The sequence below is a fragment of the Dromiciops gliroides genome, chromosome 1 (genome assembly GCF_019393635.1).
Source record: "Dromiciops gliroides isolate mDroGli1 chromosome 1, mDroGli1.pri, whole genome shotgun sequence".
NCBI classification, from domain to species: domain Eukaryota; kingdom Metazoa; phylum Chordata; class Mammalia; order Microbiotheria; family Microbiotheriidae; genus Dromiciops; species Dromiciops gliroides.
This window is the reverse complement of record NC_057861.1, coordinates 672,268,395-672,288,412: the sequence shown is the minus strand read 5'-3', so window position 1 is coordinate 672,288,412 and position 20,018 is coordinate 672,268,395. Positions and strand designations below refer to the sequence as shown.

The following is a 20,018-nucleotide window of genomic DNA, read 5'->3' as shown; positions in this document are numbered from 1 at the left end:
TTCTAATTTTGGATGCATTGCTTCTGTTTGTACAAAAATTTTTTAATTTAATGTAATCAAAATCATCCATTTTACATTTTATAATATACTCTATCTCTTGTTTGGTCATAAACTGTTTTCCTTTCCAAAGATCTGATAGGTAGACTATTCCTTTCTCTCCTGATTTACCTATGGTATCACCTCTTATGTCTAAATCGTGTATCCATTTTGACCTTATTTTAGTATAAGGTGTAAGATTCAACATTCATTTTTGTAAGGTTTTGAGTTCCAAATTTTTCTCCCACCTGCCTTTCCTTTTCCCTCCTGAAGCCAGCAAGCAATCTGATATAGGTTATGTGTTATAATCATGTTAAACACATTTCCACATTAGTCATGTTTTGAGAGAATTAGAACAAAAGGAAAAAAACACAAGAAAGAAAAAGCAACAACAACAAAAGTGAATAGTATGCTTCAATCTGCATTCAGAGTCCATAGTTCTTTATCTGAATGTGGAGAGCATTTTCCATCATGAGTCTTTTGGCATTGTCTTGGATCATTGTATTGCTGAGAAGAGCTAAGTATATCACAGCTGATCATCATACAATGTTGTTGATACTATGTACAATGTTCTCTTGGTTCTGCTCATTTCACTCAACATCAATTCACGTAAATCTTTCCAGGTTGTTCTTTAATCTGCCTGCTCATCATTTCTTACAGCACAATAGTATTCCATTACATTCATAAACCATAACTTGTTTAGCCATTTCCCAATTGATGGGCATCCCCTCAATTTTCAATTCTTTGCCACCACAAAAAGATCAGCTATAAACGTGGGTCCTTTTCCCTTTTTATGATCCCTTTGGGATATAGACCTGGTAGTGGTATTCCTGGGTTAAAGCGCATGCACAGTTTTATAGCCTTTTGGCATAGTTTCAAATTGCTTGCCAGAATGGTTGGATCAGTTCACAACTCTACCAACAATGCATTAGTGTTCCAATTTTCCTGGGCAAGTCACTTAACCCCAATTGCCTCAAACATCCAAGGCCATCTCCAGTCATCCTGATGTATATCTTGACACTGGACTCAGATGGCTCTGGAGGAGAGAGTGAGATTGGTGCCCTTGCACAGCCCTCCCTCACTTAAATCCAATTCATTGCAAGTCATAATATCACCTTCCAATGTCATGGTCCTCTTTTAGAACAAAAGACAAACAACAGTCTCATTTAATATGTAGCTTGAGCCCCCTCTCAGTTTGCACTGGCAAAATCCAAATGGGTTTTATGAACCCTCAACACTTTAAATCTAATTCCCTTCCAGGTTGAGTTTGTCCTCCCTCTGTTGTTCCTCATCTTACCACTAGCATTCAAGTAAGAAGAATTGGCATAGATTTTGTCAATGTCACAGCCTTTTGGATATGTTTCAAATATGGGATACACTATTTAGAAGGGGAACCTGCTCCACATTCTGAAGTCAGTATAGCCAGATCTATTATCTTTGATTACCCCAAAAAGCCATTTCTCACAGGTAGTTTCTGAGGTTGGAGATTTCCAGAACTATCATAAACAAAACAGTGGCAGGAATTGTGGTAAATTAAGTCACACCTTACCATGATGGAAAGATTATTAGTTTAGGAGTCAGAAAATGTGAATTCAAGTAGAGCTTGGTGTAAGGAAAAACTCAATAATTAAAGCTATCCTAGAGTGGCAAGGGCTGCCTCAGGAGGTAGTGTAGGTTCTCTCTTTCTGGAGGTCTTCAAGCAAAGGCTAGATGACCTCTTGTCTTCTATATCATGGAGAATATTCTTGTTCAAATAGGGATTGGATTAGCTGGCCACTGACAACCCTTCCAACTCTAAAATCCTGGTGTTCATGACCTCAAATTATGTAAGAATTCTTTGACAGAGAAGCATGGAAGGTCATGGACACATGGTTGCAAATCACTATGTGGTCTAGTTATGTAGATCATAATGTTATAACATAAAGAGCCCAGAATTTGGAGTCAGAAGACTTGGGTTCACATGCTACCTTTAACATGCACATTTTTTTCTTTTTTGTCATATTAGCCAATCTGATAGGAGTAAGGTGGTACCTTAGAGTTGTTTTAATTTACATTTCTCAAATCAATAGTGATTTAGAACATTTTTATGTGACTATAGATAGGTTTAATTTCTTCATCTGAAAACTGCTTGTTCATATCCTTTGACTATTTCTTAATTGGGAAATGACTTGTTACATAAATTCTTCCCTCCCTCCATATATCTGATAAGTAAACTATTCCTTCCTCTCCTAATTTACCTATGGTATTACCCTTTATGTCTAAATCATGTACCCATTTTGACCTTACTTTGGTATATGGTGTAAGATGTTGGTCTATGCCTAGTTTCTGCCATACTATTTCAGAGTTTTTCCCAGCAGTCTTTGTCAAATAGTGAGTTCTTATCCCAGAAGCTTGAGCCTTTGGGTTTATCAAACAGTAGATAACTCTAGTCATTTTCTACTGTGTCTCATGTGCCCAACTATTCCACTGATCCACACTCTATTTCTTAGCCAGTACCAAATAGTTTGGATGACTGCCACTTCATAATATAGTTTTAGATTTGGTACAGCTTCTCCATGATTCATGGCTGCTCTCCAGTGACTACTTGCAGTATTATCCCTACCCTATTTACTTTTTCAACCAATATTTATGAAATACCTACTGTTTTCAAGTGTTAGGGGTGTTCAGAGAGGAATAACTCCTCTGGTGTGAGGGTTTGTTAAGCACTCTCCAAGGCCAATCATCCACCTTTGGAGTCCACCTTCACCCAACTCTCACCTGTGGCTCCAAGAAGCTGTAGCATGTGCAGTGGTCACACCACAGTAAAACCATCTCAGAAGACCGGCTAAACCAGGTAGAGGGTAACCAACAGACCTCAAACCTGTCAGAGAAAGGGGGATGTGAAGCATGTGAAGACTTCCTCATTAGAATGGACAGATGAGAACAATTTGTTCCAACAGCCATGTAGGTGACCTAAGCAGGCATTGTGGAAAGCTTAGAGTTTGGTCAGACATCAGAAACACCAAGATTATCCACTGCCTCCTGGGCCATTGCCAGTTGTCCTGACTTTTTTCCTATCACTGAACTTTGATGACTCTGAAAGAAAGAGAAAGGCTGACAACTTTGTGCAAGTCTTCCACACTTAAATCCAATTCACACACAAATCAAGACATCACCCGTGATGTCACTGGTCCTCTTTGAAAAACAAAGGATGAACAACAGTTTTAAAAGCACGGTGCTGGACACTGGAAAAAATACAAAGTTTAGATGAGATATGGTTTATGAAGTCACAATTTAATTGAGTGGTGCCAGGGTAAGGTGGGTGAGACAGACACATAACTATAATGCTCAATATTACAAGATCAATACATTAGGAAGGTATGATCAAAAACATGTCAGAGTGAAGATTGTTAGACTTGAAGAAAAGTAAAGAGGAAAAGAACTTTGGGCATGACCAAAGTCAGTGAAAATGCACAAAGTTGAGAGAATGCCTTATGTGAGGAATAATGAGGAGTCTAGAATCACTGGATCTTAGAGTACATGAAAGGGAATAAGGTGGAAGAAAGGTAGGGAGGGGTTATAATATGAAGAGCTTTAAAATTCAAGTAGAGGATTTTACATTTGATCCTGAAAGAAATAGGGAGCCACTGGAATTTATTGAATAGGTCAGACCTATGCTTTAGGAAGATCACTTTATCAGCGGAGTTAAAGGATGGACTGGTGTAGGGAGACACTTTAGGCAGGGAGGTCAACCATCAGTCTATTGCAGTAGTCAGGGCATGAGGTGATGAGAGCTTGCATCAAGGTAGTGGAAGTGTCAGAGGTGAGAAGAAAGCATTTAACTGAAAAGGCAGAAATGACAGAACTAGGCAAGTAATTGGAAATGGGGGTGGTGAGAATAAGGAGTTGAAAAAAGACCCCTAGGTTTCAAGCTTGAGTGATTGAGAGGATGGTACCTTCAAAAGGGATAGAGAAGTTAAGGAGAGGAGAGGGCTTGGGAAATGAATTGAATTTACATTTTTTGACATGTCGAATTTAGATCCAGTTTGAAAGTCCAATAGGTAGTTGGAAATGAGAAACTGGAGGTTAGGAGTGAAGTTAGGGATGGACAAGTAGATCTGAAAATCAAGTGCATAGAGATGATAGTTGCATGGGGGAGCTGACAAGATCACCAAGTGAAATAGTATAGAAGGAAAAGGATCTAAGGACAGAGCCTTAGGGGCACTGTTAACTGGTGTGGCCAGGATGATGAATGAGATCCAAAATGGTGCACTGCATTCTGCCCTGGTCAGACCATATCCAGAACATGCAGTTCTGGGCACCATGTTTACTGAATAGAGAATAGGCACCTTTCATAGCTAGGCATTATGCTAAGCATTTTACAAGTGTTATCCGATTTGATATTTTAGGAAGAACATCGATGCTGGAGAGATAGTGATGTCAAGTGCTTTGCAGACCTTAAAATGGATGTATGTGCCAGATATTATTAGGGACGCAACCAATTAAGTGCTCAAGACCGGGATAAGGTAAAAGAAACTAGGAATGCTTAGCCTGGAGAAGAAAAGACTAGGGCAAGGGGCGAAGGGAACACAGCAGTGCTTCTCAGCAGAAAAGCGCAACACATCACCGCCAGAGGCGCCTCTCCGCGACCGTCCAATCTCAAGCTTCACCCTCTCAACCCCTCCCCTTCCCATTGAGGAACCTGAAAACCAATCGGCGCCTCAGTGACGCCAGTAGCGCCGCGCGCACCGCGCGCGCCTAGCGCAGCCCATTTCTCCCCCTCCCCCTCCTCTGTAGGCAGCCGTTGGTTGGAGCCCGAGTTTGACGTAACCCTATTGGAGGGCGGGGAAGAAAGTTCGCGTGCCCGTCTGTGTTTACGTGCGTGCGTGCGCGCGCCTGCGCGACAGTTCCTGAGGACTGCCGCTCGGATACCGGGATGTCGGTGGCGTTTGTGCCAGAGCGGCTGAGGGGGAAGGCGGAAGTTAATCAGGAGACCATCCAGCGGGTAAGGCCTGCGCATGCGCTAGCTGGAATAAATGAGCGTTGGCTCCGCTCCCTCCCTCTCTACTGGCGTGCCCCCCAGGCTGGAGCTCGGGGTCTTGGAGCTGGGTACTGGCTGCTAGGCTCGCCTCTCCAGGCTGTCTCCCTCTCTCCCCTTCTCTGCCGCCCCCACGTGCCGCCATAACCATAATTATTTTTACTATCCTCTGGAAACGTCGGGGCCCCCTGGGCTTCCGGACCCCCTGGGCTTCCGAGCCCCGAGACAGCCTTTATTAAGCTTCTGCTGTGTTGTGCGGCTGGTAAAAAGACCCAAAATAAGGAAAAACCCGCCCCTTCCCGCGGGGAGCCTCCTGTCTTGCAGAGGGCGTGTCCCAAAAGTCTCAGTGCACTTCTAGGCTCTTAAAAGCACTGGACTGCCAGGTAGAATCGGACAGTTTTAGGGGAAAGACCCCCCGGAGCCCGGGGGGCTTGAGCTGAGCCTTGTAGGAAACGAGGGGCCCCGGGGTGGGGAGACCGAGGCCTGGGCATGTGTGCCCAGGCGGAAGGGCAGGATGGGGCCTGGGAATGGGGGGGGAGGGGCGGCTTCCAGCGCCCAACAGTTGGTAGATTATTGTGGGGAGCCGCTTGTGGCCGCAGGACCTCTCCCCGGGCGATCGCATGCTAGTCCTGGTATCGGTGCTCGAACTAGGGTGGGCGTGTGGCAGGAGGAAGGGGCTGGAGGCTGGAGATGGCAAGATTTGGCAACCGCTTGTAGGATTAGTGAGATGGGGATGGTGAACCCAGGGGACTTAATTCGTATTACTCCCTTCCCCTCCGGGTACTGGGCTCCAGCCAAACCACCGCTTTGCTTCTCAAACACCTGCCTCCAGGCCTTTGCTCCCTCTGTGCCTCAATCCTGAGAACATCCTCCTTCCTCTCCTAAAACTGCAGAATCTCCATCTCTTCTGGAAAGTCCAACTCAAATGCCACCTCTTCCAGGAAACCTCCCCGTATTCTTCTCCTAATAGACTTTTAAGAACTCATATGCCACCACTCTCAACTCCTTAAGTGGCTTTTTCATGTAATATTGGGTGGTATAATTATCTGTGTTTCCACATGTGTTTCCCGAACTTAAAGCCCTTTGAGGAAATGAGACAGACATTAGCAATAGGCCTGTATAGGTCCAAATACTTGGGGCAGCTAAGGTGATACTAAAGGTAGACCAGCACTGTTCTGAACATCATTGGTCCCAAGTTGTAGCATCTCCTTAGTTCTGTCTACACATTTATAAGTTCAGTAACCATGTTTGATAGCTTCTGTTTGTCTTCATCCCCACATATCTATATCATACCTGAGGCTCCTTGGAGGACAGGAAGCCAGGTCCATTAGGGGATTCACAAGACTCTGAACATAGTAGGTATTTGTTAAATGCATCTTTGTTGATGAAGGAAAGCACAGTGAGTAAATGAAAAGGATGCTGGATTAGTAATCACAGGATTTGCTTCAATCCCAGCCCTACCACCTCTTCTACCTTTGTGACCCTTGAGCAAAGCACTGAAACCTTACTGCAGTTCAGTATCCTTGACTTTTTTTTCCTTTTTTTTCCTTTTTTTTTTTTTTTTTTGCAGGGCAATGGGGGTTAAGTGACTTGCCTAGGGTCACACAGCTAGCAAATGTCAAGTGTCTGAGGTCAGAATTGAACTCAGGTCCTCCTGAATCCAAGGCCGGTGCTTTATCCACTGCGCCAACTAGCTGTCTCTACCCTCGACTCTTAATAGGAGGGGACTGGACTGGACAGTCTCTGAAGGCCCCTCCAGCTCAAAATCTGATTCTACAAAGAGAGGCCTCAGTCTGTTGACATTCACTGGAGTCCAGGGATCAGAACTATTATCTAGAACAAGTGTGAAGACCCTTGGGGAAGACAGGTGGGGAAGAACAACCTGGATATCCTTGCCATAGTACAGCCAGAAACAAAAAACAAAATAAAGACAACTGAAAATGAGCCGCTTTGGCAGCATGACCAAGAGGGATCCTGCCAAGCAAAGTCAACACTGGAGAAGTTTAAAGGTTCTGGGTTTTTTGAGACCATAGAAACCTACTTGGGGGGGGGCAGGGCAATTGGGATTAAGTGACTTGCCCAGGGTCACACAGCTAGTAAGTGTTGTGTCTGAGGCTGGATTTGAACTCAGGTCCTCCTGAATCCAGGGCCAGTGCTCTATCCACTGTGCCACCTAGCTGCCCCTTAAACCTACTTTTTAAAAAGCATCTTGATTGGAGCATGGCTATGAGACCCAGTTAAAAATAAGGCAGACCACCTGGCGTTCAGCACACAGGCATCCCCATCACACCAGCAATTCTGGAAAATGGGTATCAGGAGCTCTTTGACAAATTCAACCCAAATAACATGTCTTTTAGAAGATCATAGGATTGCGAGCAGCTAGGTGGCGCAGTGGATAAAGTACCACCCCTAGATTCAGGAGGACCTGAGTTCAAATCCAGTCTTGGACACTTGACACTTATTAGCTATATAACCCTGGGCAAGTCACTTAACCCTCATTGCCCTGCAAAAAAAAAAAAAAAAAAGGAAGAAGATCATAGGATTTAGAGCTGGACAGAATCATGGTGAGATCTAGTTCAGCTTTGTTTTAGATGAGTGGAAACAGGGTCAGAAAGGTCAGTGACTTTACCCAAGGTCATAGAGTCCTAAGGATTGAGCCTGGAATTTGAACCTAGCGCCTCCAAAGTCAATCCTATTGCTATTTATGCTGTCCCACACATCTCTCCAGCTGCCCTTTTTGACTTGTAAGCATTTAATCTTTTTGTAATTGATATTTATTATCTGTAGCCAGACCAGCAAACTTCTTATAGACAGCACTCCTCACATGTTATTTTTTGTCTTTTTTATCCCTCCCAGCACCTGCACACAGTAGGTGGTTAGTAACTGTTTTGTTGAATGAAATTGAATTCCCCATAGATATGTGTCGTGATTCTGATGTCTTTCAGTTGCTGGAGGAAAATGACCAGCTGATCCGGTGCATTGTGGAGTACCAGAACAAGGGTCGGGCTGCAGAGTGCACACAGTAAGTTGCCTTTAGGTCTCCTCAGCCGCTCCTGGGTGGGCAGGGAAGTGGGAGCCACTTTTAGGATCTCATAGGACCATAGATTTGGAGCTGGGTGGGATCTTAGAGATCATTCAGGCCAACCCCATCATTTTAGAGTTGAGGAAACTGAGGCTGCCCAACATCACCCAGGATTTCATCTTTGACTCTTGGTAGCCTGACCAACCCCCTTCAGTAGGCCCATCCCAATTTGTGTGAATGACTTAAATAACATTTCTTCACCAATGGCATCTCTTTGATTAAACCTGAACTCAGAACCTGTTCCAGGGAGAGGCCTTCAGGTCCCAGCTCTACTACTTAGTAGTTGTGTGATGCTGAGCCAGTCACCTGCCCTCTCTGGCTTTACTTCCTCTGTAAAATGAGGGATTTGGACTAGGTGGTCTTTGAGGCTCCCCCCATTCTTCCTTGTGCCATGTGGCAACTCCACTTTCCCTTTAAAGGAGATCATAGTTACTGTCATTTGCAACTCCCATAAGTGTCAGACTAGCTGCAGTGTGCCCTTTCCTCTGTTTTATTAATTTTAGTTTTTATTGTGTAATGTATTCTAGAAGCTAACTACTATTTTCTGCCCTGTGATTTAGTTTATGGATTTTTCTCCCATAGGTACCAGCATGTACTGCACAGAAATCTCATTTATTTAGCTACCATTGCAGATGCCAGCCCAGCAAATGCTCCCAAAACAGTGGATTGATTGATTAGTCCTTGCTCTTTGCCATATTGTGAGTATGTATCCCCTTCAAATAAATGGAGCCATGACTTTTGCCAAGTTGTTCAAGTTGCACCTGGGAAACCATACTTCAGGCCCATTTTCAAGAGCGAAGTGTTCGAGCAAAACATTAAGAGCAACTGGATTTTAAATGTCACTTTTCATCACTCAGCACATCTCTCTAAGCATTTGTCACCCAGCAGCACATCGTTTTTCTGAATTGCCATCTTTGGGGGACAAAAACCATCAGGATACCCTTTCAGAGCTTACATCCCAGGCTGTCGGCATAAAGGAGACTGAGAGGGGATAGCCGGCGTGACATTTCCCAGCAGTACCCTGTTATGTATGTACATATAAATGTAATTGTTTATTAAAGTTATGGTTCTCTGAAAGTGTTTTCTTAAAATCTCAGTGAAATACTACTTGTTGAAGATTGAAGACTGTTGGGAGCTGTGGAACTCTATTTGCAATAAACATTCCATTCGTATAGCTAAAAAGTTGTGACACTTCTCTAGCATGTTAAGTGTGAAAAGTATACTTCTCCCAACTTGGGGTGAAACAAGTATGATCATTCCCCCATCTAGAAATGAGACATTCAAGCTTTAAGACATTGAATCTTGGCTGCATTCCTAAAACTAATTATTGGTAGGTAGCCATACCTACCATAATGCAGTGGTATAATAGTCATTGTTAAGTCCCCAGACATAGATTGTAGTGATCCTGACTGGGAATGTGCCGTGACATGTGGTCACAGGAAAACCTAACCTGGACTAGGTAGGAAGAGTCAGTCTGAGTACTTGGATAATTGGTTTTGTTTTAAGGAAATGTTCTTATACTGTTTTCAGCCACTAGACGGGGTGTCCCAAAAGTCTTAGGGCCTTTTTAAGCTCTAATAGTTATACAGTATTTTCTCTTGGAGTACAGGTGAGCCTGCCTTCTCAAAGGCTCTGTCACAGCCACCCAAGCTTTGGCTAGTCCCACCAGCTAGAATGTCTTAAGAATAACAGTGACCGATTGCTCAGGGACCAAGATAGCTAGGTTTGGAGAGGACAACCCTACCCCCCACCTTGGGGATGGAAGAAGTCATGGGGGTGGGGTGGGGGGTAGCAGCAGCAGCTCAGAAAGTCCTCTTCCAATAAAAGCAGAGGGAATTATCTTTGTTGGCAGAAAGGATCTACACTGACGGAATCATACATTTTTTTCACATAAAAGGATATATATTGTCAAGTAAAATAGTGGAAGTAACTTAATGAAAGCATTCTAGTTCCCAAGAGGCCTTTACTGCATTAAAACTGTAAGCTTTAAAGGCTTTCTGGGGCAGAAGGGCTGCTTGATGACCTCGGGATTCTCTGATTGTTAAGCTTTGCTTATTCCTAGAGAACCCTGGGTGGAGTTTGGAGAGTGAATTTTCAAGAGCTGATTTTCTATTACAAACCATACTAGAACTGAGAGGTCCCAAAAAAGGACAGTACAAGTACATCAGGATCAAGCAAAAAAAAGAAACAAAGCATTTAAGAGTTTTTAAGAATGATTTTCTATCAACCAGTCAGCTACTGAGCAAAAAGCCTTTTCTTTTTCCCCTGACATTTCCCCCCTCTAACTTTCTCATTCTTACTCAAACCCACTCTAGGCCTTAATTTTACATTCTCATCCCTTTGCCATCCTAGAAAAAATATATGGGAGATAAGATGATTCCTTTGTCACATGAAGGGGTTATTCTCTGATTTTATAATCTAAAGAGTCTTACAGGTATCTAGTTCTGAAAGAAACCTTAGAGGTCATTCACATTAACACTCGTAATTGCAGATGACACCTCACAAGATGGCATAGTGGAAAAAAAGATGGCTATAAGCAAAAAAAGAGCTTTGCGTAGGAGAGAATACAGAGTCCAGAGAGAATCATCTGAGGCTACATGGCCACCTAATGACAGAGCTAGGATCAGAACTCAGGTCCCCTGGCTTCTAGTTCAGTGTTCTTTAGATGAAATTATTCTACACTATATATATATTTTTGTTGTTGTTGTTGAGGCAGTTGGGGTTAAGTGACTTGCCCAGGGTCACACAGCTAGTAAGTGTTAAGTGTCTGTGGCTGGATTTGAACTCAGGTACTCCTGACTCCAGGGCTGGTGCTCTATCCACTGCGCCACCTAGCTGCCTCTACACTCAATATATGATGACCTAAGTATCCTCAGGGAAGGTCTCCCTAACTCCTACCCAGCTGCTGTAACCCTCACTAAACCCTGAGATGCTTGCATTTTCTAAAGCTGAGAACCACTGTCCTAGCCCCTGTAGATTATTAGAGGTGCTAAAACCAGCCTCCCCCCTCCACCCCTTTTCCCCTTTCTGGTAAAGGGACAGAAAATATTTACAAACTGACCGATGCACTCAATGTGGACGGGAAATTGCCTGGCTTTTCTGTTGATTTATTTTTCACTATGGGCATTAACAAGATGCTATCATTGAAACATCTGAACTCCCCTGAGAAGGTACCTTGTGTTCATAAATCTAAGAAGCTGTTACAATAAAAAGATTAATCTGACATTATTTGGCCTGGCAACCTCCTTAAAGGAATGAGAGAAAGGCAACAACAAATTGGCCACATGGGCCTTATAGCGGAACAGAATTACAGAGGTTGAAATAGAGGAAGCTGGCCATTTATTCATGCGTTCAACAAATGCATGTGTGCCTGATGTGTGCAAAGTGCTGTCTGTAGCACTGGGGACCTATAAAGGTCAGCTAAAACACCATCCATTCCCAGACTTTACATTCCCCCAGGGGTATGAAATGCCAATGTAGGATCATAAAACAATGATACATGATATAAAATGAAGTACAGGGGGGAAATGCTGACTGTGGAGATAGGACCTGGGCTCCAGTTTTACCTCTGTTTCTCACTGCCTATGTGATCAAGTCACATAGGCCCTCTGGGGCCCTCAGTTTGCTCATCTATCCAATAAGCAGACTAGATGACCTGCAATTCTAAGCTGATCTTGTGACCTGTCTATTAGAAAGGTGTAAAGTCCAAGAAGGAAAGCAGGAAAAACTTCGTGGAGGTCACACCTGACCAAGGATTAGGAGAAATTCCACAAAGTTAAGGAGAGGGAAAGTAATGGAAGCCTAGGGAACAGTATCAGGAAACGAAGAGGTGTTTCAACTCGGGGCCCAGCCAATTTGGCTAGAGCCTAGAGTGCGTAGGGGGAGGTATTATGAGTAAGAGCTAGGATGGCAACAGATGGTAGAAGGTTTTGAAAGTCAGGCAAAGAAGTTTGCATTCCAATTTAAAATAGGAACGGGCCCTACAGATAATCTAGTCCAATCTTTCATTTTTCAAATGAGGACACTCAGGCCCAGAGAAGTTAAAAAAAAGGGAGGGGGGTTGTAGTCTGGGACCCTAATGTAACTGGTGACTTGAGTTAACCCCACACACACCCTCAATACTAAGTACGGCTGCTGTGAGCTAAGACTAGAGTGAAGACCTAGAGTAGATTGAGTTAGCTTTGCCTGTGGGTGGATTGGTAAAGCAGCTAGGTGGCTCAGTGGATAGAGCATTGGACATGGAGTCAGGAAGACCTGAATTCAAAGAGACTCAGATACTATCAGTGTGATTCTAGGCAAGTCACTTAGCCTCTGTTTGCCCTAATCCACAGAAGAAGGAAATGGTCAGCCACTCCAGTATCCTTGCCAAGAAAACCCCATAGACAGTATTGGCCTGCTGTGGTCCACAGGTTCACAAAGAGTTGAACATAATTGAACAACAACAATACAGGTGGATTGATCTGAGACCCAGCTGTGGGTCCTTTGGGCAATGTCTATTAAATGCCAGCTCTAGGACTCTGGAGGGGAGCTCCTAAGAACCTAGGGACTTCCTTATGAATGAATTAAACCAGATGGATACCTATATATAGCTAGACAGATAAATATTGGTGACTGCTATTATGGTTTAGTGGGTTGCTTCTACCCCAGGGATTATTGAATATGTTGGGGATTTTTTTGGTTTGGTTTGGGCTTTTTTAAGACTGCATCTCCTAAGCTCTCCCAGGCTGAAAGTTCAATGGTCATTCATAGGACAGGTCCCTCTGTTGATTGAGGTGGGAACTTTCACTTGCTCCAAATCGAACTTCATCTGATTCATCTCTCATCAGGCAACCTCCTATTCCTACCCCACACTCATATTAATGTCAAATTTTACCCCTACTGAAATTCAGAACTCTTGAGTTCAAGAAATCCATTGGCTTCAGTCTCCCCAATATTGGAAATTACAGGCAAGTACCCCCACACCTGTCGGATATGTTTTGATTAAATAAATTGCATATCTTAACCCTCAGACTCCCATGTTTGGGAGAAAGATTCTCAGGTTATTGGGACTTGGTCTTTTTGTCACTCAGCATGTTTTTGATGTTTTTGAGCAAGAGGAGGGAAGTGATTGAATCCCCTGCATAAGGGAGATTAGTTTGGCACAGTGTAGGGAATGTATTGGTGGGAAGAGAGATTATAGATAACCATCTGGGCTTCAGCTTCCTTCCCTGTAAAAATGAGAGGATCAGGCTAGATTAATTCAAAGGTCCCTTCCACCTCTAAATGTGTGATCCTATTCCAATCCTACTTACATTGCCTTTGTGCGTCTATTATAAATAGCACTTTCAAATCATAATATTGCTTTTTTATTTTTTAAGGCTGGAAATCTCACCCAGGCTGGAAATGCAGGGGTTACTAATCGGCGTGAGTTCACTACTGGTCAGCACAAGAGTTTTGGCCTACTCTGTTTCCTACCTGAACTAGTTTGCCACTTCTTGGGTAACCTGGTGTTCCCCTTGACCCTTATTGATGCTAAACTTAATGAGAACACTGCTTCACACCCTTCATATTCCTTTCAGTTCTTTACTATGACAAAAAGTGCTGTTATAAATACCTCTGTATAGAGGGGACCTTTCCATCTGATTTTGATGTGTTTGAGGTTAACGCTTAGTAATGATGTCATTGGATCAAAAGATGTGGACAGGGGGCAGCTAGGTGGCGCAGTGGATAAAGCACTGGCCTTGGATTCAGAAGGACCTGAGTTCAAATCCAGCCTCAGACACTTGATACTTACAAGCTGTGTGACCCTGGGCAAGTCACTTAACCCTCATTGCCCCAGAACAACAACAACAACAAAACAAAAACGAAAAAACAAAAGATATGGACAAGTGAATGATTTTTTAGAAACATATTTCCACATTGGTCATGTTGTGAAAGAAGAATCAGAACAAAAGGAGAAATCACAAGAAAGAAGAAACAAACAAAAAAGTTATATTCAGTCTGTATTCAGACTCCATAGTTCTTTTTCTGGATGTGGAGAGCATTTTCCATCATGAGTCTCTTGGAATTGTCTCAAATCATTGTATTGCTTAGAAGAGCTAAGTCCATCATAGTTGACCATTGCACAATGTTGCTGATATTGTGTTGTAAGAAGCTAAAATTCTAGCTATACTGTCTAAAATATTTAATATATTGGTCACCAATAAATTATAAGCTTTAGCAAGAGTTTAGACTTTTAAGCATTTGTTAGGGAGCATAAGAAATTGGTGAAGAGAGAGAAGAGGCCTAGATGCCTACATCTATCTATCTCAGGGAGCCTGCATTTTTGCTCCCCTCTCCACAAGAGTCCTGATGAAAGAGAACTAACCACCCCTTCTTCATCCCACAAGCCTCCTGTGAAAACTGGAAACATCCTGTCCCCACCCACAGAGCTCCAAGCTAATTGGCTGATAGCTTTGATAGACAGCACCCATGAGCAAACGTCACTTCCTGATGCCAAGGAACTGACCACATGGCTTGCCCTCAGATGCCTTCTCCCCATGGCTGAGCTTTCCCACAGTAACTCTCCAGCAGGTGGCATCACTCCAATCGTTACAGTGTACAATGTTCTCTTGGGTTTGCTCACTTCACTCAGCATCAGTCCATTTAAGTCTTTCCAAGTTTTTCTGAAATCTGCCTGCTCATCATTTCTTTTTTTTTCTTTAAATTTTCATTTTATTTAGAATTTCCCCCATTACATGTAAAAAAAATTAAAAACAAAATTTCTCACACTTATTTTTTAAAAACTTTGTGTTCTAAATTTTCTTCCTCCCTCCCTCCTCAACCCTCCCTATGAAATCAAGCAATTCAATGTGTCATACGTGTGCAGTTATGCAAAACATCTTCCCAGTCAGGTTGTGAAAGAAAATAGACAAAATAACTTTAGAAAGAGGAGCTAACAAAATTATACTTCAATCTGTATTCAGATACCATCACTTCTTCCTCGGTTGATGGTTTGCATTTTTCATATGTCCTTCTGATATCATCCTGCTCATCATTTCTTTCACAGTTACTATTGCTAACTACATTACCCTTCATCTTATTCCCTCCCCTTGATATTTACTCTATTTTCTATCTTCCTTCACTCTATCCCTCCTCGAAAGTTTTTGCTTTTTACTGCTCCCTCCCCCAATCTTCCCTCCCTCCCTTTGCCTCTCCCCCATCCCACCTTAACTCCTTCCCCTCCCACTTTCCCTCAGGGCAAAATATATTACAATACCCACTTGAGCGTGTATGTTATTCCCTCTGAGCCAGTTCTGATGAGAGTAAGGTTCACTCTGTCCCCAAATTCTTCCCCATTTCCCCCTCCACTCCATAAGCTTTTTCTTGTTTCTTTTATGTGCTGCTCATCATTTCTTAGAGTGCAATAGTATTCCATCACAATCATATACCACAGCTTGTTCAGCCATTCCCTGATTGATGGGCAGCTCCTCAATTTCCAACTCTTTGCTACCACAAAAATATCAGCTATAAATATTTTTATACATGTGGGTCCTTTCCCTTTGGGCATAGCATAGTTTTAAAAGTATGATTTCAAATCAATTTCGAGAACAGCTGGGTCATTTTGCAGCAGCATCAATAGTACCTTAGCATTAGTGACATCTTTTTTCTTTATGCTTATTTCAAAGCACTAAGCATGTAAAACTTTGAAGAATCATGAGTTGGTTTTTTTGTTGTTTTTTATTTTTTGCGGGGCAATGGGGTTAAGTGACTTGCCCAGGGTCACGCAGCTAGTAAGTGTCAAGTGTCTGAGGCCAGATTTGAACTCAGGTACTCCTGAATCCAGGGCCAGTGCTTTATCCACTGCTCCACCTAGCTGCCCCGAGTTGGTTTTTTTAATGCCATAGTTGGCCCTCCTTGCCACAGTCTGTCAATAAGGATATGTTAGGTACCCTTCATGTCTAAACCTGACAGCTTTCCTCCACCTTAGGTTCCTTCTCCTTGAGAGACAGTGTTAAGAATGATGAAGAGCATCCTGACTTGGTAGTTAGGAAACAAGCTCAAATCCTGCACCTGCCACAAATTAACTTTGATTGAATGACTGAATTTCTCTGGGCCTCAGATTCCTCACTTCATCAAGTTGCAATGACTAATCTTGGAATTAGGGGTAGAAAAGTTCCTTTTATTGTGACAAAAGAGATGATTCCAGAGACACCCAGCAAAACTTGTAAGAACTGATGAAGAATGAAGTGAACAAAACCAGAACAATTCATCCAATAACATTACAAAGACAAACTTCATTGAAAGACTTAAGAATTCTGACCAGTGCAAAGACAAACCATAATTCAAGAGGACTCATGATGAAATAATGCTACTCACTTCTTGACAAGTGATGAATTTGGGTGCTGAATAATATGCAGACATATTTTTTGGATGTGGCTACTGTATGAATTTCTTTTGGTTGACTAGACATGTTTGTTATAAGAGTTTTCTTTTTTCAATGTGGGAGTGGGAAGAGAGAAAATTGGGGGTTTTTTAATTAAAAAATTTTTTTTAAGTAAAAATAACTTTAAATGGATCTCTCACAAAGCTAAATAGTAGCAGGAAGGAAAGAAACAACCATTTAATTGCCTACTATATGCCTGGCATTCAGCTAAGCACTTTACAGATACTGTCTCCATTTTACATTTGAGAAAACTGAGGCAAACAGGGTTAAATGGTTTGCCCAGGGTCACAGCTAGTAAGTGTCTGAGGCCAGATTTAAACTTAGGTCTTCTTCCCTCCGGTCCTAACTATCTAACCACTCACTAGATGCCTCTATTAGTCTATTACTTCCAACGATATGCACGGTCTTGCTCCCTCCCTACATCTCTCCCCTTTAACTCTATTTTTTTTAAAAGAGGATAAAGTGACTTGCTCAGTAAGGTGAGATTTAGTTCTTCCTGACTCCAGAGCCAGTGCTCTATCCACTATACCACCAAGCTGCCCCTCCTCTTCATTTTTCATCTGTACATCCATTAAGGCAGATCAGAGCAGCAGCTAGCTTCTCAGGGCTGTTTTCCTGACAGCTCACTGTTCCTAGATTTCCTCTAATCCCTGACCATGGTGCTAACATTGTTCTTCCCTACTCACAGGGCTGTTGTGAGGACAAAATGGATGTGAATAAGCTTTGAAAAGCACATGACTCTTTCATTTTACATTATTTTCTTCCACTAATCTCCTTCTCTGATTCCTCCCTGTAGTGTGGACTCCTAAAGGGTATTTGAGTAGAGTGCCAACTTTGGGATCTTCCACCAACCTAGAAAGAATTTGACTGTGGGCTTTCCCAGCACTTGAGGACCAGACTAGCTAATCTTGGAGAGGCTCATCACTAGATGGTTGGCTACCATCTAGTTTTGACTGGATTTTGACTGGATTTGAATTGTTTTGACTGGAGCAATTTAGGAAACATATCTCCTCAGACAAGGTGAGGCAGTATCAATGTCCATGGGAAAAGCCAATGCCAATGATGCTCAAAGTACTGAAATCAATATTTTTTCTTCTTAAAACTTTCTTTTTTATTATGAACTTTTAAAATGCTACAAACTTGGACATTTCCATCTTCAAAGACCAGGAAAAAAAAGAGATTCCTATGTGAAACTGTGAATCTCTGTGAAGTCCGGCATGGGTTTTTGCTTAAGGGCATATAATAAGTTTAATATAATCATACCAACACTTTCCCACTTGTCCATGCCCCCTTGTAAACTTCTTTCATCTTTCTTCTGTGTATTTTAAAATATCTTTTTGATCTTTTCTTTCTTTTTGGAATATTTTAAAATGCATTATAAACTTACCTTTAAACACCAACAGAGCCAATCAAGCACGTACTTTTAACTTGCTACATTTTAAATGACATTTTTGTTTTTGCAACTGATGAGCTTTTATTTTCTCTTCTTTTTCCCTTTTCTTCCCCCTAACGAAGAGAAAAGAAAAGAAAAATAAAACCCTCGTAATAAATACACAGATTGAAGCAAAATAGATTCCCACAGTGGTCATGTCTTAGGATGTCATATCTCATGCAACATATTGAGTCCATCACCTTTCTTTCTTTCTTCCTTCCTTCCTTCCTTCCTTCCTTCCTTCCTTCCTTCCTTCCTTTCTTTCTTTCTTTCTTTCTTTCTTCCTTCCTTCCTTCCTTCCTTTCTTTCTTTCTGTTTGCTTTTTGGCCAAGCAATGAGGATTAAGTGACTTGCCCAGGGTCACACAGTTAGTGTCAAGTGTCTGAGGCTGGATTTGAACTCAGGTCCTCCTGAATCCAGAGCTGGTGCTTTATCCACTGAGCCACCTAGCTGCCCCCTAACTTTTTCTTTTCTTACTTTCTTTCTTTCTTTTTTTTCCCCATCACCTTTCTATCAGGAAGCGTGGAACATTTTGCATCATCAATCCTGTGGAATCATGGAAATTACTTATATTTGAGAAAAGGAATTTCAATATATAATATTCAATATACAATCCAAACAACTAATCAACAGTTCCCTCTGGGACCTCTAGAGTTTTCCCTGTTTGTCCATACACCCCCTAGTCTGTGTAGACATTCTCCCTTTTGTATAGTTGTTGGCAGTGTGTAGATAGACAACTTTGTATCTGCTTTCTTTGCTTCACATTATTTCATATAGGCCTTTCCATATTTATTTTTATTCCTCAAATTTAACCATCCTAATTGCTTTGAATATAATCCTATTATACTGATGTACCTGCCACAGTTTATTCAATCATCCCTGTGTTGTTGAGCATCTGGGTTGCTCGATTTTTTGCGATGATAAATAATGCTGCTATAATTATCTCTGTACAGATGGCTCCCCTTTTATAAAAATGCCACTCAAGGTATTTATACTAGAGATGTCTGATGTCACCAGCATGCTTGCTCCCTCCATTTGTCCCCATTGCGGTCCTTCCAGATTTTCTCAAACTGTACAATTCTTATCCATGCCTTTTTGTAAATCCTTCCTAGAGGGTGCACCCAACATGATGAGGTCTTCGTTGGATTCTTTAAATATATCATGGCTGACCATATATCAAGACTGTTCTTCCTAACCCTCACTAAGTGACCAGCCTACTTCCATTTCTGATCAGTTCTGGGAGAATAGAAAAAGAAATGGATTTGGAGTCAAAAGAACTGGGTTCAAGCCCCAACTCTGCCACTTGCCTTAGCCTCTATGAACTTCCGTTTCCTTACATGGCATAGTAGATTGAATACTAAGCCTGGAGGGCAGAAAACCTGGGTTCAAATCCCCAACTTGGTCACTTATTAGTTGCTTGGCCAAAGGCAAGTCATTTAACCTTGATGAGCCTCGGTTTCCTCCTTTTCTATAAAACTGTGATAGTAATACTTTCTATCCCTAATGTGAAGTAGTTGCGAGGATTAAGTGAAATGACAAAAATCACAAGACACCATATTAATGCCTCCTATTATCATTACTAGGGCAGCTGGGTGGGACACTTAGATGAAGAACTGTGACTGGACTCAGGAAAACTCATCTTCCTAAGTTCAAATCAGGCCTCACACACTTACTAGCTGTGTGACAAGTCACTTAAACCTGTCTGCCTCCATTTCCTCATCTGTCAAGTGAGCTGGGGAAGGAAATGGCAAACCACTGCAGTATCTCTGCCAAGAAAACCCCAAAGGGGTCACGAAGAGCAGGGCATGACTGAAACAACTAAACGAAAATTTTCAAGTGAAAGCTGAGTGGCTACTTGTCAGAAATGATGTAGAGGAGAATTCCTGCCCAGATATGGGTTGGACTTGATGCCCTGCTGGGTTCCTTCCAGCTCTAAGATTGTGATTCCGTGATATGCCAGCCATTCCCAGATCAAGCCCTAGCAGCGGAAGCATCTGTTGAAAGCTCTAGGGCAAAGGCTTCGCCAAGCCAGCCATCTGTTGTCCCA

The 20,018-nt window shown here is 42.3% G+C and overlaps 1 protein-coding gene across 1 annotated transcript; it reads left to right on the top strand.

Annotated features, from left to right (window-relative positions):
* The first annotated feature begins 4,862 nt into the window (after nucleotides 1-4,862).
* SS18L2 (SS18 like 2) lies at nucleotides 4,863-9,305 on the top strand. Its single transcript, XM_043975837.1, has 3 exons — nucleotides 4,863-5,020; nucleotides 7,999-8,075; nucleotides 8,718-9,305. The coding sequence occupies exons 1-3, from the start codon at nucleotides 4,952-4,954 to the stop codon at nucleotides 8,803-8,805; spliced, it is 234 nt and encodes a 77-aa protein (XP_043831772.1). The 5' UTR covers nucleotides 4,863-4,951; the 3' UTR covers nucleotides 8,806-9,305.
* Nucleotides 9,306-20,018: the final 10,713 nt, after the last annotated feature.

Coding starts and splice junctions, on each gene's coding strand:
- SS18L2 (XM_043975837.1), top strand. CDS start 4,952: ATGTCGGTGGCGTTTGTGCCAGAGCGGCTGAGGGGGAAGGCGGAAGTT. Junction 5,021..7,998: donor ATCAGGAGACCATCCAGCGG/GTAAGGCCTGCG, acceptor GATGTCTTTCAG/TTGCTGGAGGAAAATGACCA. Junction 8,076..8,717: donor CGGGCTGCAGAGTGCACACA/GTAAGTTGCCTT, acceptor TTTCTCCCATAG/GTACCAGCATGTACTGCACA.